General features: G+C 39.0%; 1 protein-coding gene across 4 annotated transcripts in view; it reads left to right on the forward strand.

Moving 5' to 3' along the window:
* USP15 (ubiquitin specific peptidase 15) overlaps positions 1-13181 on the forward strand; it is a 105428-nt gene that overhangs the window by 28254 nt on the left and 63993 nt on the right. For all 4 annotated transcript variants that reach the window (XM_006260490.3, XM_006260491.3, XM_014595902.2 and 1 more), the window contains 3 exons: positions 699-826; positions 3116-3246; positions 7777-7903. In XM_006260490.3, the coding sequence (XP_006260552.1) occupies positions 699-826; positions 3116-3246; positions 7777-7903 (386 nt within the window). The remainder of the gene's footprint in view (positions 1-698; positions 827-3115; positions 3247-7776; positions 7904-13181) is intronic.

Consider the following 13181-nt stretch of genomic DNA (forward strand, 5'->3'; position numbering starts at 1 on the left):
TGGGGCAGCCAGCAGGTGGGGAGGCGTGGTGGCAGCAGCAAGAAGAGGCAGGTGGGGAGCATGAGTGGAGGGCCTGGGTCAGCAGGAGCACGGGGCTCAAGGCCAGGGCCGGCAGGAGTGCAGGGCCTGAGCTAGTGCAAGCCAAGCCCACAGAGCTCCCCCGTCCCTGGGCTATAGCCTGTGCCCTGTTCCGCTCCAGTCATACATTCACACATGGGGTGTGTACCTCATCCCAGTGCCGGGTGCCCTGGAGGGAGCCCCCACTAGGCTAAGCGGGGCGTGGGCAGGTGTGTGGTCCCACTGCTTACCCCATGCCAGAGCCCCGGCTCAGGCCCCATGGGTGGGCGGCTGGGGCCGTGCACAGGTACACTGGTGGCCACTGGGTGTGGGCTGGCAGGGGCCAATGCAGTTGGGGAACAGTGAGCCTGAGAGGAGCTGATGCCTTCCCTGGCAGAGCTTCTTCTGCCTGTATGACTAGAATTGAGAGAGATTAGAGGATTTGACACCTTGTTTGCAAGGAAATTTGAGGTACCTGATGTACTTTAAAAAAATTGTAAATGTCAGGTTACCTAGGACTCTTAAATCAGAGTATTTTACCATACAAAACCATCTTACCTTGACTACAGTAACAAATACTGGAACTTTTACTTCTTATTTTGCTGCTAATTTAATAATTTTTTTTCTGCTTCTTTTCTAAGGTATCTAGTGGATAGTCGTTGGTTCAAACAGTGGAAAAAATATGTTGGGTTTGACAGCTGGGATAAATACCAGATGGGAGATCAGAATGTGTACCCTGGCCCTATTGATAATTCTGGACTCCTCAAAGGTAATTTAGGGATAGCAGACTTATAGTTTTAATATGAATTTCTTATTGATAAAATTTTAATCTGTTAAATATTTTATCCCCCTTTTAAAGATTTTTGCATAAATGTTTTGAGAAAGATTGTCCTCCCTCCTCCCCCTCTGCTAATCTTTATTGGCATTTTGTTAAAGTAAGCCTTTTCTGCTTTCAGACTGAGGTAAGGGAGCCCTATGGTGTAAATAATGAATGGTTGCAGTTTATATTTTATTTGTAGGGGCACTTTTTTATGTTAATACAATTATGTTATATACAAAATTTTTATTTTCTTTCTGACTAACTTAATGATAACTTTGAGTCAGGTTGGTGAGCACCATGAAATCTGATGAAGAGTGTGAATGTTCACAAACAACTAGTCATGTGTACATACAAGTTGTACTGTTTTAACTTAATCAACTTAAACTGAAATGGTAATGGATAAAATTTCTACTGTAGGATATAAGTAGAGTTTATTTAAGGGCTTCTGATTTTAAAATGTCAATTTAACTCAGTATTTTAATATAAAATTTGCTGTTGGATACATCAGTATCTTTTACAAAAGTCACTGTCATTTAGTTAGTATAATTATAGAAGTATAAGAAAAATAAAAGATAAAGAGAATTTAAAAGGTCTTAATATTTATAGTATGTGTTTAGTCTCTTTTTGTCTTTGTGGGGAGAACTAGGCCTTATTCTTCATACGGAAACAAAAACTTATTTAAAAGCAGCTCCGAAGGGAGGAACACAAGAGGGAAATTAATCAAATTTGAGTTGGTTGTAGTTTTTGCAACTCACAATCATACAATGAAGGTAGGTTGTACACTGAAAATAGATATCTAGGGGGTCAAAAAAAATCTGCAGGAAAAAAAAGCAGAGCAGCGCATCTGGGGGCAGTAATCACTGCTAAAAATCGGAGCTGTGCTGGCTGGAGCCATGCTCTGGCTGCTGGCCAGGCTCCATGCAGCAGGATTGCTACTGTTGCAGCTCTGGAAGGCCCCTAGGATCCCAGGTAAGGCTCATGGGGCCAGCATGCTCGGTCCAACTTGCTGCGAGTCAGAGCGCCTATGGCATGGGTGTTCCATGGGGACAACTAGCAGTAGCACACAGTGCGCCACCACTAGTTGTCCCCAGGGTACCAAACAGCCATGTTCACACACACACACGGACAATGTTGCCAGAACTGAAAGCATGAATCTCTACAATTTAACTATGGTCTTCTGTGATCTGATCCAGAGGAGTTATGTGCTGTCCAGTGGTTAACATAATTCCTGTAGAAGAAGTTTGTCTTATACGTATGAGACCCACCTCAGTTCAAATCTTGCAGGGGTCCAACAGTTGCATGACATCAGCATCTTGTTGATGTATAAAGGATTAAACCAGGCAGTGGGAAAATTGAACATAAGTTATGCTGAGAGAACAAGACAGGTATTCAGTGCAGATTGTTATGCATCTAAACACACAGTGGATCAGACTCAGGACACAGAAAACACTGACTAGCACTACCATGTTATGCTGAGTATTATCTGTGATATTTTAGGAAAGTTTGCATTAAAAATTCAAAAAATAAATGAAAGCACATTATTTTTTCATAAATGAAAAAATAAATATAATTGGTTCAGGGGTATAGGTTGTAGCAGTGTTGGTCTAAGGACATAGACAGACAAGGTTCTTTGGGTAAATCCGATATTTTATTAGACCAACTAAATAGTTGGAAAAATTCTTCTTTGTAAACTTTCAGGTACAAATACCCTTCGTCTGGCTGAGGGGAGTGTCTGCAGTTGGTCAGACCAAGTGCAGACACTTCCTCAGCCGGACGGACGAAGGGATATTATTGGGATCATTTTGTCATGCATGCTGCTTTTTTCTGAATATTCCATCATGTATTGTGGTCCAATGAGAGAGATTTTTACAGCAGAAACATTAGACTTCTTCTATTGTAGTGCTATATAGCATGGATACCACTTTGATCACTGTGGACTACATGCCCAGGAAGCCTAGGCGGTTTAATTAAATTCAATTTTTGCTTGAATGGATAGAAGAAATTAACTATAGTAATCCAGTCACACTTGTATTGGATAATTCATTGCTAAAGTAGTTTTTAAATATTTAAATTAGTCATAACGTTTGGCTATTGAATTTTCAAGCAATAATAATGTGTTTGTCTTAGCAGCAGTAAATGACTACATGTTTAGTATTTTCAGCATTATTAAAATATTTTTGATTAATAGTTATGATTATGGTCACCACAATTTTTCACAAAATGAAATTTTTTTCACAGATGGTGACTCTCAGTCTCTTAAGGAGCATCTCATTGATGAGCTGGACTACATCCTTTTGCCAACTGAAGGCTGGAATAAACTAGTTAGCTGGTACACATTGATGGAAGGTCAGGAGCCAATAGCACGCAAGGTATGGTAAGCAAGTTAACTGCTAAAACTAGGATATTTCTAAATTTAGGACTACAAATGATGCATAGTATATACAGCAGTTGTGTTGAAGTCAATTAGAGTACTGCTGATTAGGATCTCATTGTGTGTGGCTCAGGATGAATGCATCAATTTTTTTTTTTAGTTAATATAATTATTTGGGGGGCATACTTATTCTTATTTTAGGGATTCTGTTCAATCCCTAATAGTTGTATTTATTTTATCAAAGGAAAGTTTCTTTTGCTCTAATGAAGTTGGCACCAATTTAACACTTAGTTGTTTCTCATATGTTTAACAGACAAACTCTTCTGTAAATAAATTGTTATGATGGTGTGTCAATCTTCTGGCAGATAAGTAGCATGCTAACGCTAATAATGGAGCCTTCCATCCAACAAAAGGCTTAGATGCATGGGTCAGTAGCTGCACATATCCTGTGAGATTATAACGGACTTGAGGACTACTTAGAGCTCATGTCTTAAGCACAGGCTGCCTTGGGTATACTCACTTTTACAACTCCTTGAGTAGTGATGTTCTACTGGATTTTAATGCCATGTGGAAGGCAAAGGTTTTCTCTAGTAGGGAGTGTGAAAGACAAGTCTCTTTCTGGGATGATATGGCCCTTCCCCTTTTTATAGAAAAGTGTTCCTTTTAAATCTGGAGATGTCACTTGTATTTTCAGGACAGCAATTTCAACACATCCTCATCCAGACTAGTTAGAGATGATATAACAGTTTTGTTACGTTAGCTGTTTCTAAATTGATTGAAAAATAGTTTTTAGGCCACTGTGCTGTCATTCCAGTTCTGTTTCTGAGAATCTGGTGATGAAATCTGCAGCAGGAAGAGCTTAGATCTGGTAAAATTGTTAGTACAGCACCAATGACTGACTCTGACACAGAGTTTACCAGTCTTTAACTGCCTCTTATTTTGGTAATCATCTGTCTTTCATGAGCAGATGCCAGAGAAGTTGCAGAAGTTGGCAGACTCTTTGAAAATTCACTTTTGCCAGGAGCCAGAGTTAAGAAAATGAAAATAATGCTTAATTGAAGCAGTTCCTTATTGCTACATGCTACCTTTTATGGTGTCACTTTCCTTTTTAAATAAGCACCCCAGGAATTTTTTAGTTTCTAAAAGTAGGAGTCCCAACAAAACTTTATTTTTTCTTAAAGAAAAACATATTTGTCTTAAGTGGTGTTTGCTGTAGCCATACATTTTAGCATTTAAATGGTTACTTTCCTTCCTGTCCACTAAATAAAGCTGCCGTTAACATTTCATCTTTGTTTACTAGTTGTTATGGTGGAATTTTTGGTGAAAAAATGGTGGAAGGACTTCACCAGTTAAATATTAACAATAGTAGGCATCTAAGTATATACCCTTTAGACTCCATTAGCTAAGAATTGCTTAAAGGGAATTTTTGCCAGATTCTCTCAGGTACATCTATCTGTTGGTATTCATCTTTTGAGACCTATCTTTGGATTACAGTTGCTGAAGATAAATATTTTTTCCTCTTGCTTATTTCTTTCCTTTTTCTTCCTCATTGTTCATTGATTATTCTCATATATCGTTAGTCTTTGTCAGGGTAGTGGATAGATGCTCATCTTTAGCCCTGTCAGATTAGAGTAATACCCCTTTCCACTGTGTACTTTTCCTTTATCCCTTCTCCATAATAGCATTCTTTGCTGTTGTCATATTTGGAAATGTAGGCACAAATTTACATTGACCCAGCATGGGTGAAGTTCTTAATTCTGGGGTGCTTTATAGATATTAATATGTAGTCAGAGCACTGATGTGTTGTCACGTGTCCTTTGCTTAATACTGCCTTCACCTGAAAATAAATTGCACTACATTACACTACACCAAAACGATTAGAAATAAAAATTGGAATTTACTGGGTCAGACCATCATGCCTAGTGTCCTGTCTCACAGTGGCAGAGAATGGATGCTCGGGTGGGGGAGGGGGGGGGAGATGAGCAGTGATATCCAGACTCTTTCACTCCCTGTTGTTCTCCCATTGCAGCTTCCAGTTTTCAGAGGTATAAGAAGTTGTGATTTTTCAGAGGCTGCACCCCTCTCTACCATATTCAATACATACTGATGGAGCTTTCCTCCAAGAACTGGTCCAGTCCAGAACTGGGTTAAGCTACCAGCCTCTACAACTTCTTGTGGCAGTGAGTTCCTTGAGTTAATTACTCACTGTATGAAAAATAACTTCTTTCTGTTAGTTTTAACCTACTACCAAATAGTTTCATGTTATATCCCCCTAGTTCTAGTATTGAGACAGCAAATAATAAATCCCTTTTTACTTTCTCTGTATCATCTAATATTTTGTAAACTTCTCATGACCCCCCTCAAGTGTCTGTCTTCTAAGGTGAAAAGTACTAGCTTATTTAGTCTCTTCTCATATGAAAGCCGATCCATGCCCTTAATCATCCGTGTTGCCCTTTGCATCTTTTCTAGCTCTGTAACCTTGAGTTCTGGGGACCAAGGTGTAGGGCAGGTGTAGGCACACAATATTCAAGGTATAGATGCACAATAGACTTATAGGGGAGGAGAGTGATATTTTCGGGGAGGGGGTTATATAATTTCATTCTTGATCATTCCTAACATTTTAGGGCATTTATACACTTAACTTTTTGTCCCATAACACGCTGGAGGTCTGGCAGGTCAGAGCAGACTAGATTAATCAAGTCTGCTCCATACACAAGCTGACACCTGCTGCATTGCTTTGTGTGCAGTTGTATAAGTGGTGAAATGTGTGTCAGTGTGCAGAAAATGGTGTTGGTGCACTTTCAAACTAAAACACATTTAGTGTGTTAGTTCAGAAGAGCATTGCTACCAGTTTCTCAGCACTGACACTCATTTCTCTATTTATGTGCCATGTGCCACAGGTCAGGCACTTTTAAAAGCACCTGGCACTGCAGCACAAGCATGTATACAAGTACCCTTATTTGCTGCTTTCCCTGCTGCTTAACACTGAGCGGATGTTTTAGAGAACTGTGCTCAGTGTCTTCAAGATCTTTCCTGCGTGGTAGCAGTTAATGTAGTACCCATCATTCTGTATGTATATTTTGAGTTATCCTATCTGCATCACTTGGCAAATTAAATTCAGTATCAATAAGTGCAGTTTTGCCCATTTGCTCAGTTTTGTGCAAGGTCCTGAAGTTCTTCACAGTCTTTACTACTTTGAATAATTTTGCATCTTCTCCAAGCTACCTCATTGTTGACTCTCCTCCCGTGCTGCGCCCCCCCGCCCCCGGTCACCCAATCATCTATCTTTCCAGGTCATGTTGAATATATTAAACAGCAAAGATCCCCAGGCAACTCCACTACTTACGTTTTACCATTCTGAAAACTGACCATTTATACCCACATATTGTTTTCTATCCTTAAGCCAATTTCAAATCTGCAAATGGACCTTTCCTCTAATCCTGTGACACCCTTATCATCCAGTGACCCAAGTGATTCTGTAGCAGGCTTTCTGCTTTTTTTTTTTTTCTTTTCAAAAATGCGGTAAATCAGTGTAAGATCTGGACTAGTATAGTGTTGTCAGTAAACTGTTAAACTTAAGATGCCTTTTAGTTAAATGTCACACTAGTTGATAGTCATTACAACACAAAGCAAGCAATTAAGCATTGACAGAATACTTCATTAATGAGTATTTTTTGCTGTACTGAATGTTTTTAAGCTATCTTGGTATAGTAGTTATCTCGTGCCGCTTATTTGGTGCCTCCTTTTTACCATACTTGTCTGGTGTATCACATATCAGGCTATTTTCAGAACAGTCTACATGACTAAGTATTGCAATTACACTTTGGAGGATCCAAGGAAAATAGATTTAAGAGGTGACCCTGAATATTTTTTCTGGATTTTTCTTTCATTTACGTGCACTTTTTCCTCACTGTTTTACTGTTTGGTAGAAGATGTTGCGAAGCAAATCTGTTAGGAACAGTATTCTTTTAAAGACTTGGGCATGGATAAAGCTGATAATGAATATATCCAGAGCATAAATGCAAAGGTTTGGTTGGTAGTTCTTGTTTAATAACAGTTTAAAAGTCTGTTGCATGCTATTGAGGCTTGTTAATATAGTGCTGTGGTGGTAGTTCAAAGTTTATTGGTAGTGCAAAACAAGATTGTTAACTGTTGTGTCATAGTCATAATATGCAAAACTAGAAAATTGATCCTTAAAGGTTTTAAAACTGTAATTTCTAGATTAATGTGCCTATTGTTAAAATATGTATGCCCTTGTAATGCATGTGATATTAATGTTAATTGAATCATAACTATATAGTATTGGCATCAGTATTCAAATAACATCCGTAACAGCAAACAAAGAGATATATAACTGTCATTTTAAAATTCAATTACTAAAAATTATTTATGTTAGGAATCTTTTCTGGCTTGGCATTTATTTTTATGTATTTTGTTGACTCTTTTTGAGGTCTCTGAAGCTTAAACAGTTGTGTACTAATATATATTTAGATTCATAAGTAACACTGATCTGTTTCTTTTTTCCCAGGTGGTTGAACAGGGCATGTTTGTAAAGCACTGCAAAGTAGAAGTATATCTCACGGAATTAAAACTTTGTGAAAATGGAAATATGAACAATGTTGTAACACGAAGATTTAGTAAAGCTGATACAATAGGTATGCACAATTATTTTAAATTTAGAACTGTAAATTTCTGCATGTAATGGTACTTAATAATTTAGCTTAACTTCTGAAAGATACTTCCCCAGGGATGAAGCAACAGACTGTAAATATATAATTTCACTTTTTGCAAAATTTAAAAACTTTTAGTCTTCTTTGAGTCTAAAGTAGAACATAATCACTTTTCAAATGCTGATTATTACTGTTGCCCAAAAAGCTTCTCAATTTCATTTTCCTTATTTACAGCAGTCACTTTTTAAGTCTTATTTAATTATTAGTATTTTGACTTTGCAAAGCTACTAAAACCTTTAATTGTATTTCTGTTTTCACTTGCACTTTAAAATGATGCATGGCTCTTTGTGTTGTTGTCAGCATGGATTTTTTTTTGGTTGTGCCTTTATCTTGTTCTCTTCCTCTCACCCCTTCTGAAAGCTGAAAGGCAGAGTACCCAAAGGCATTTTTGTCCTTCTTTCCTGCCCACAACGGTATGACCTCTGAAGCGTTCTGCTCCTTTCTATACTGAATTAGTGTAGTCTAACTATTTGGTTGTTTAGGTCTTTGCCTCTTGGATACAGGGACTGCTACATAAGATCTAACTGAGGGAAAAGTGTGTGGGCATATTCATATATTTATTTATTTATTTATTTTTCCCTTAGTTAAATTTGACTCTATAGATATATGCACACACCCACCCCTGTAAGCGAGCTTTAGCAGAAGTTAATAACTGGCATTTCTGGTGCCTCTTCTACTTAGGAGAAGTGCACATCCAGGATCAGTGCACCATATGTTTTTCTTTTTGAGTCCTTGATCCAAGCTTCCCCTGAAAGGGGAGGAGAGTAAGAACTGTTGTCTAGAGTCAGTCTTTCCTGGGTGTCTGAATGACATTAGAATTCTACTCTGATATCCTGGCCTGCACTGATTAAGAAGCCGAGTCATCTGCAGCTCTTCTGTCTGACAAACGCTGACAAGGACAGAAAGAAATATTACTCTGGAGATTAGCTAGGAAGCAGGTCAGTTGTCTCAACCTTACGAAGGTCAAAAACCTGAAAAGAGCCCTTTGGTTGTCCATGTAGTAAATAATAAAAGAGCCTCAGCATTCCCTGCTAAACATGGGGATTTTATTTCACTCTACTTATTCTTTGGCACTTACTTTGGGTTGTGAAGCTCTAGATACCACTGTTCCTCTCTCACCTTGGCACACTTTTAGTGCTTGGTACCTAGTTGATTTTTTCTGCCCAGAATACTAACACCCTGCTTTTGATTCCTGCTTTACAGTGCAGCAGAAGTTGTATTATTATTCAGGCAGGTAAAGGAGTCTTAATGGCTCATTGCTCTTTACTCCTTGGGTTTTAACAGAAGTCTTTCCTTTTTATTGATCTTGATATTCCGCTAATCAAGCTAACCTTTCTTAGAGCAGTTTTCCTCCCTGCTAGCTGCTTCTGGTCTCTCTCCCTGTATCACAGCCTTGGAGATTCTTTAGCTGTTTCCAAAATCATAAATTCATCACGGAGACCAGTCTTCAGCGGTAGGTTGGGTTTCTTCTTTTCATTAAGTAGGAAAGGGAAGGTGAGTCAGCTGAAGATTAGGTTCTTTCCCTTCTCTATGCAGCCATCACTGTAGAAAAAAAATCTTTTTTCTTTACGCCGTCTTCCCAAAATCAAGATGCGTGTCTTAGTTGGAGTTGTGTTGTGTGCAAAAAAAAATAGCATTCCTCCTAGTACCTCTTCATGTATCCCCTTGCTAGACACACTGAAGCTGTAGTCTCAAAAGTTTGCATCACTTGTCCTTTCAGAATTAAATCTTCCTCTCTGGAGAGGTAAATTGGACTATTCCAGCTAAACCAAATAGTATAGCCTCATATTCTAAAAAGACCAGGAAGAGGAAGGAGGGAGAACATATAATCACTTCTGATTCTCCCTTGATGAGTCACTAATCTTTTCTCTACATAGCTATGTGGATGATCTTAAGATACTTCTGGACCTCATTAAATGTATGGAAATTTTAAGATGTCCCTAGAGGTGGTAAGAAACTTCATATCTTGCCCCTTTGCCTTTCATGCCAATAAAATGAAGGACAGTTAGAACATCCAAAAGACTTCTGGTACACACCAGTCAGACAGGTGGATGGAAGGTGCCAGAACCCCTTTAGGAATATGTATTTTATTTCTCTCCTTCACCGGTATTGTTTATAATAGCAATTTAGGAGAGATCAAAAGAGGGACTTCCAAATTCACAGCCGTGGGGCAGGGCCTGAAGAAATTCAGTATCTTTGAGAGTAAGATATTGTAATCGGATAGCTTCCAAATGTTTGTGGTAATTTTCATTTCTTATCTAACTTTTACACTGGGACAAACAGTCTGTGGACAAGCCCCCACAGGAAACTGTCATGACTGAAGGACAGCTCATAGTCTGTACTTAGCTGCAGGAAGCATAGCATGCATTTAACAGTAATGCATATGACTTACAGCGCTGGCAATACGATGAGCTTCCTTGCTTCACTCCCACTGTACAAGCGAGCACTTTTAACTCTACAACTGATTAACCCTCTTTTCTTATATGGGCTGGGGTGACTTGGGCAGGGGTTGGGAGGGAGCGGAGAGGTTGTTCCAGAACCCAGAAAGAAGCAAGTAAAGGCAACAAAACTTATTCAGCAGTGTTTTTGCCTAATATTATTACCATCCCTGGAGGACATCAAAGCTGCTAATGAAGTAAGTAGTAAGATTTCTACCAGCAATCGTTATCATTTTTTGGCTTATTTTTCTTATGTTGCCAAGTTCTATGGCTTCAGCCAGAAAGCATATTAGGAGGACCTACCAAGGATTTCTTCCTCCTGCTTTTGTCTTCTTTGGGAACCACCTTTCATTTTTGGGAAGTGTAGACTTGGATTACCTTAGATCTGGGAATGATTAAGCAATCCTGAAAATTGTAAGCAAGGGGTTACCTAATTCCAGTCACTTTTGAGGAACTCTTATTTTCAGATAGAAGTAGACTAATTTCTTTAACTTGGAGCATGTTATTGGAACAGTGGATGAATTACCTTTTAGATTTCAAGTACTGGGTTTTTTATTCCAATTATTTTCTTCTCTCAAAGAAAGTAGAATTTGAAATTTCAGTTCAAACTTTTAGAATCTTAAATGTTTTGCTTTCAAGTCAGGATGGACTCTGGCCTCTATGATTCTTCTGTCATATTCTTAGGTCTGGTTTACTGGTTTTAACCTGTGGGATTACTGTTTTCTCATGTCTGTGTGTCTGGCCTGCAGGAAATACATCAGATTCTCATAAGAACATCTTACTGTCAGCACAGAGTCTTGGTCTTTGGTCTTTCTATAGCACTGATAGTATTTTATCAAGTGCATGGCAGATGTGGCAGCTTATTTAAGACCAGGGCTCCATATCTATCCATACTTTGACAACTGGTTGACTGACAAACTGGTGACCAACTAATTTCAGATATCCTTAAATCCTCTGTTGATCTGGCTCTCAAAATCATACAAGGAAATCCTGCATTTATTAAACTCCAAACCGAATTTATAAGAACCTAAATTCCAGCTCAGTGAAAACTTACTGTCGTTTGGAAACTTTCTTGCAGGCAGTAGTCACTCCTTAACAAACCTCAGGCTCATTCATTAACATAATCAGGACTCTCACTCATGGGATGCACAGCTTCAAGAATCTGCATGGTTCTGTTGTCAGATTTAATTTATGCTCCGAATCTCGATTTCAGCTATTCTTATAGCTATCCAACAGACGCTGTATAGATATGATAGACATAGTCTCAGAAAAAGTTCCCTCTTATTAAGGTAATGTTAAAAAGGGGGTTTTCCCTTTTCCTTCTTACCTTAAAACAAAACTTAGGTGTGGGGAGCTTATATGGATAATCCTCAAACTTGTCATCCCTTCAGGAAACTCAGATGCACACAAGTATGCTAAAATTTAGATCCATTGCTTGGTAGGTAGTACACTTACGCTTTTGCTCCAAAAATCTACGCTCCATGAACTGATAGATAACCACAAAACCATTCATTACATCAGGTAGAATCCAGGTCATCTCCACTGTTCCAGGAAGCTACCTGATTTTAAGTTGTTTTGTATCATGTTGCTTGTGTGGTAGCTAATGAGCAATTGAAAATGTTTTTGGATAATCACAAGTGGTTGATCAAGATCCAGTATTAGTCTTTTACATCCAAGTTGCCAAGCCAGGAAATGCCAAGTGTTCTGTTCTATAAGAGTCTACACTACAGATCTACTATGCAATATCTTTTATCCTAAAGGATAAATAAAGGGTTGATGCATGCTTTCCCCCCCAAATTCCAATGGTACTGAGGGTCCTAAAGAAATTAAGACGAAGCTGTATCAGTGATCCAACAAGGTCTTGGCAAGGTCAGGAAGTTGTGATACTAGCATCTGCTGAGCTTCTCAACACAGGCCCATATCACCATACCCAACTTGCTACATATAGTCTTGAAAACAAAAGCTGTATCTTATGACCAAACTCTCAATCTTACAGTGTGGATGTTGGCTAACCAGTTCTTTTCAACCCCCACCCCCCCCCAAAAAAAAAAGTCCTTGAAATTAAGTAGAAGCACCATATTTGTACCAATATAAGGTGAGGTTTCCCCCCTCTCCCTGCCCCCAATCATCATGGAGGGGAAAGAGGTTCCTAGTCTTACAATTGCATACATAGAAAACCACATTAAATTCACTATCTATCATTAAACTGCTGCCAAAAGCAGCATGCGCTCAGTAATAGAAACCAACTACGAAGTTGATTAAATGCAGCCAGCACTGCACATGGTCCACAATGGGCAAACATACTGATGGGAATCTACCATAAGGCTAGGTTAGTACAGCCCGTCTGAATATGGTAGTGACCGTTGTGCTGAGTTTTGCTCAGAGCCAGCTCTTTTTCAAGTCATAGTAAGTCACTACACTGAATACGTTTCGACTTGCTCTTCACTCCCACAGCTGAGCTCTGCCTTTTATTTCCCATTTCCAATTATTCCTGTTTCTTCACCAGCCTTAAATGTCTGGCAAACATCACCAAATGGATCCCAAGCAGTTCACCCACAATTCCTCTGTCATCTCTTTCTTAGCTTGTTGTATATGATTAGTGTGGTCCCACTCTCCATGAGGTAGAACTGGACTAGATTGCCCTGAACCTCATCTGCATATCAATTTTTGGAGGATCCCAGGGCTATGGACACCTGGTTCCAGTCATGAGTGGGGCGGGTAATTAGGGCTGTGCAAAATTTCACCGGCTGTTTCAGCTCGACACC

The sequence above is a fragment of the Alligator mississippiensis genome, chromosome 4 (assembly GCF_030867095.1).
Source record: "Alligator mississippiensis isolate rAllMis1 chromosome 4, rAllMis1, whole genome shotgun sequence".
Classification (NCBI taxonomy): Eukaryota; Metazoa; Chordata; order Crocodylia; family Alligatoridae; genus Alligator; species Alligator mississippiensis.